Raw genomic sequence first — 4,617 nt, 5'->3', positions numbered from 1 at the left:
CCGGCTTTTGAACAGTGTTGCTGAGTCTGTGCATCAGGCTGTCTCCCGCTGACTAAACATTGAACGGGGTTGCCAACTCTGCTGAGACTCAGTCCTGGAGGTTACATCACATGACCTCCCACCTCTAATGACCCCGGCCCCACCTTCTTACCACTGGCCATCCAACATGTCCATCTTTGCCACAAGCCAACTCCTCATTTCCTGATTGGCTGGCTCTTGACCGTCAGTCAAACAGCCTTTACTCATCACTAATATGTTTAGGATGAGCTTGACCAACATCTTCGTTGTGGGGTGGGGTGGGGGGGCACATTTCTATTTTCTTCTCTCTCTTGGGGCCAATGAACAAATTTCAGAAAGATAAGGTTTGGCACAACAGTAAAGAGAATTTTAAAAAAAATGTTGTATTCAGAAAATAAGCATCTGGCTGAGCAAAAATGAAGCATTGTCAAAACAATAATTTGTTAAGTTTAACAAAGGTAATTGATAAAGATGACCAGACTGCGAGGGGGTCAGTATGTGTGCCAGGCTCACTCCCGGTCTCAGGATGCTTACTCACTCCCCCTCACCCTCTGTGTGAGTGGGTGTTGGTGTGTGGTGGTGAGAGTGAGTGGGAGTAAGACAGACTCTCACTCACTCACCCTCACCCTCTGTGTGAGTGGGTGTTGGTGTGTGGTGGTGAGAGAGTGGGAGTAAGACAGACTCTCACTCACTCACCCTCACCCTCTGTGTGAGTGGGTATTGGTGTGTGGTGGTGAGAGTGAGTGGGAGTAAGACAGACTCTCACTCACTCACTCCCCCTCACCCTCTGTGTGAGTGGGTGTTGGTGTGTGGTGGTGAGAGTGAGTGGGAGTAAGACAGACTCTCACTCACTCGCTCTCCCTCACCCTCTGTGTGAGTGGGTGTTGGTGTGTGGTGGTGAGAGTGAGTGGGAGTAAGACAGACTCTCACTCACTCCTCCTCACCCTCTGTGTGAGTGGGTGTTGGTGTGTGGTGGTGAGAGTGAGTGGGAGTAAGACAGACTCTCACTCACTCGCTCTCCCTCACCCTCTGTGTGAGTGGGTGTTGGTGTGTGGTGGTGAGAGTGAGTGGGAGTAAGACAGACTCTCACTCACTCGCTCTCACCCTCTGTGTGAGTGGGTGTTGGTGTGTGGTGGTGAGAGTGAGTGGGAGTAAGACAGACTCTCACTCACTCGCTCTCCCTCACCCTCTGTGTGAGTGGGTGTTGGTGTGTGGTGGTGAGAGTGAGTGGGAGTAAGACAGACTCTCACTCACTCACTCTCACGCTCTGTGTGAGTGGGTGTTGGTGTGTGGTGGTGAGAGTAAGTGAGAAACCTGAGACTGGGAGTAAGGCAGACTCTCACTCACTCACTCCCTCACTCCCACACACACACTCACTATCTCACTCCCCACACATGCTCACTCTCTCACTACCCCACCCCCCCACACACACACAGACACATATACACACTCACTCTCACACACACATTCACTCTCTCACTCCCATACACTCACTCTCTTGCTCTCACTCCTGTACACACAGTCTCACTTCCACAGACACATTCTCACCCTCTCACTTCCACATACATACACGCTCATTCAATCTCACACACATCACAGACTCATACCGTAGTTATGTTACTATTTTGATAAGAAGCGGTTAATTTACTAGGTTAGTGGTATTGTGGTTATGTCACTAGACTAGTGATGCAGTAGTTATTTATCAGACTAGTAGTCAGGAAAACAGGATTTATTTTATAAATCAAAAATAACAAGCTTTCACCTCAGTGAGAGTGACCAGGCTGCCACAAAAAACACAACAGATTCACCGATTATCATTAGGGCAGGTGATTAGCCATCATTACCAATCTCGGCCTTTACTGTATGTAACTCCAGGCCCACACCAATGTAATTAAATCCAAACTCCCTGTGAAGAGGTCTCTGTATAATGGTTCAAGGACAGGACCCAAAACCCCGTCTCAAGGCAGCTCAGGTTGGGGCAATAATTGTCGGCCTTGCCGACACACACACACACACCCCAGGAATTAATTCCCCTCAGAAATATTTCACAGGGACAGTTGCACGAGCAGACAGTGTTCCAGGAAGAGTGTGGGAGAAAGCAATCGGGCTCCAGTATCCTGTTGATTCATATTAAGCCAGAGCGCTTCTAACAACCTGTTACAATAAGGTTCTGAACGCTGATGTTTGATTCTGTAATCGGAGCTGTGCCCCTGCTCCCACCTCCTCTCACTTTCCCAGGATGTGTGCTTTGCGCTGACATTAATATCCTGGGATTTGAGAGACACACTTGCTACCCAGATGGCCCTCAGGGACTCAGGCTGCCTCTGCCCACAATACAGAGGCAGATCCCGTCGCTAATTCCCCGTGTAGCCAGGCACACGTCTATTGTCCTGTCAGTGAGTGGTGGGATTGGCCGGTGAGTGTGGGAACCGGAGAGACAGCAGAGCCCCACACTCTGTCATGTTAATTCCAGCCTTTAAATACAGCAGCTGCTGAGGTTGGGCCCAGAGAGCTGGATCAGGCGGCCCCTCTCACTCACACACATCCACAGCGTGCCTCACCCCACGGCCTGATAGCTATGTCTCTGAGCAGCCCTGTCGGTCAGCGAGCGAGGCAATGTACGGATAAGAGGATCAGCCCCAGAGAACAGGGTCGAGTATGTGAGAGCTGGGGCAGAGGGATTTCTAGAGCTAGGATTTCAGAACCTTCCTTTTAGAATGAGATGTTGAGAGAGCAGATTTTGTGGGTTTGTGCAGATTGATCACTAACCGATCTCTCTCTTTCTCTCTGTTCTACAGCTGATAAGACAGATGGTGGAGAAGAGACGGAGAGATCGAATAAACAGGAGCCTCCTGCAGCTGAAGGGATTGCTGCAAAGAGAGTTTCACAGAGACCAGGGCAACTGCAAACTGGAGAAAGCGGAGATCCTGGAAACATCTGTCAGCTTCCTGAAGCACTGGCGCTTGTTCAGTGAGTATTTGCTGCTTCTCTTGGTCACTGTTCAGAGTTTGATTGTAACTTGGAAGATTTTCTGAAAGGCAAACTGTCATTAACAGCAACAAAGTGTAGTTCGGGAGATCATTGGATTCAGCTGAGTGAGTGTGAGTTAGTCAGTAATGCTGGAAAGGAAGATTTCATTTATACAGCTCCTTCCACATCCATACAGCCAATTAAATAATTTTGAAGAAGGGTCATACTGACTCGAAACGTCTCCTCTGTTTCTCTCTCCACAGATGCTGTCAGACCTGCTGAGTTTTTCCAGCATTTTCTGTGTTTGTTTCGGATTTCCAGCATCCGCAGTATTTTGCTTTTATTTTATTAAAGTCATTTTGAAGTGTGGTCAAGGCTGTAATATGGGAATGTGGCAGCTAATTTGCACACAAAAACCACTCTGACAATGAACAGATAATCTGTTTTAGTGCTGCTGTTTGAGGGATGAGTATTGGCCCTTGGACACAGGAGAGAATTCCCCTGCTCTTCCTCACATTAGGTCATGGGGCTTTATACTGAGAGGCAGATTGGGGGAGGGGGGCGGGGGGGCGCCTCAGTTTAAAGTCTCATCTTAAAGTTGGCCCCTCTGACAGTGTCGCACTCCCCCTCAGTACTGCACTGGAGTGCCAGTCTAGGTTATGTGCTCCAGTGCAGTAATTCCTGCACAGGGCAACCGAATGTGATTCTGCCCTGAATTCCCAGCTCACAGGCGGTAGTGCCAAGCTCTGCTTCTGCCCGTGGGACAGAGAGTAAAGATACCACAGAGGAGGCAGGAAAGTTCCAGGTTCCCCACTCATTTCCAGCAATATTAGCCAGGACATTAGTGGGAGGCACAGGGAGAGAGGAAGAGGGAGAAGACAAAATGGGTGGATATGACTGTTGTTTCTGTTCCTTTAACAGGAAGGATGGTGCTTGTGAAATGTGAAATGATTAAAAACCCCCATGTTGTTGTTATAAAATCTGAACTCTAATCCCTCTTCTCTCCTCTGTCCAGTGACTGCTCCCCCAGCACGGCAGCCCCTGCAAGATTACAATGATGGTTACTCCCAGTGCCTGCAGGAAACCCTCTGCTTCCTGGCACAACATCACACCAAGATGGCAGCTTTGCCTGGACTGCTGCAGAGCCTGCACGGAGCAAGTGCAGGGGGTGAGGGGCCACATGACCCCACCGCCACCTTTCCACAGCCTCCGGCCTGTCAGACCCCGGCGAAGCTGGCACTGACACCGGGCACCAGGACCCTCTGGAGACCTTGGCAGGTCTGAGCCTCACCAGGTGCTGCTTCACTGAGTGAGGCCTCTTATGATAGAGACATTTCACTAACTGTTGATCACAAAGTATTTGTGCTGTTTTGTCACATTGACAAGTGTTTGTGTTTGTAAATCAATGTGATTAATGTTAATTCCATTGCTCCCTTGCTCCCTGGTTCAGATAAGGACTCATTCATTTCAATTGCTGCAATCTGATGAGAAAGGGAAGTCTAACTCCACAGGCAGGAGGTGGGGAAGCAGCCGGTGTGGAGAATCCCACTGAACCAGCCGGGCCTGGGCTGACCCATGGCCTTTGCTGAGCTCGTGGGTCACAGTTGGGGCAAACCCATTGGCTAGAAA

General features: G+C 49.6%; 1 protein-coding gene across 1 annotated transcript; it reads left to right on the top strand.

The window, feature by feature from the left end:
• The first annotated feature begins 338 nt into the window (after positions 1 to 338).
• Positions 339 to 4,272, top strand: LOC121288458 (transcription factor HES-5-like). The gene is made up of 3 exons (XM_041206990.1): positions 339 to 362; positions 2,817 to 2,988; positions 4,004 to 4,272. Exons 1-3 carry the CDS (start codon positions 339 to 341, stop codon positions 4,270 to 4,272), a joined length of 465 nt encoding a protein of 154 aa, XP_041062924.1.
• Positions 4,273 to 4,617: the final 345 nt, after the last annotated feature.

This window comes from Carcharodon carcharias, chromosome 15 (assembly GCF_017639515.1).
Source record: "Carcharodon carcharias isolate sCarCar2 chromosome 15, sCarCar2.pri, whole genome shotgun sequence".
Taxonomy (NCBI): domain Eukaryota; kingdom Metazoa; phylum Chordata; class Chondrichthyes; order Lamniformes; family Lamnidae; genus Carcharodon; species Carcharodon carcharias.
This window is presented reverse-complemented; position numbering and strand designations above follow the sequence as displayed.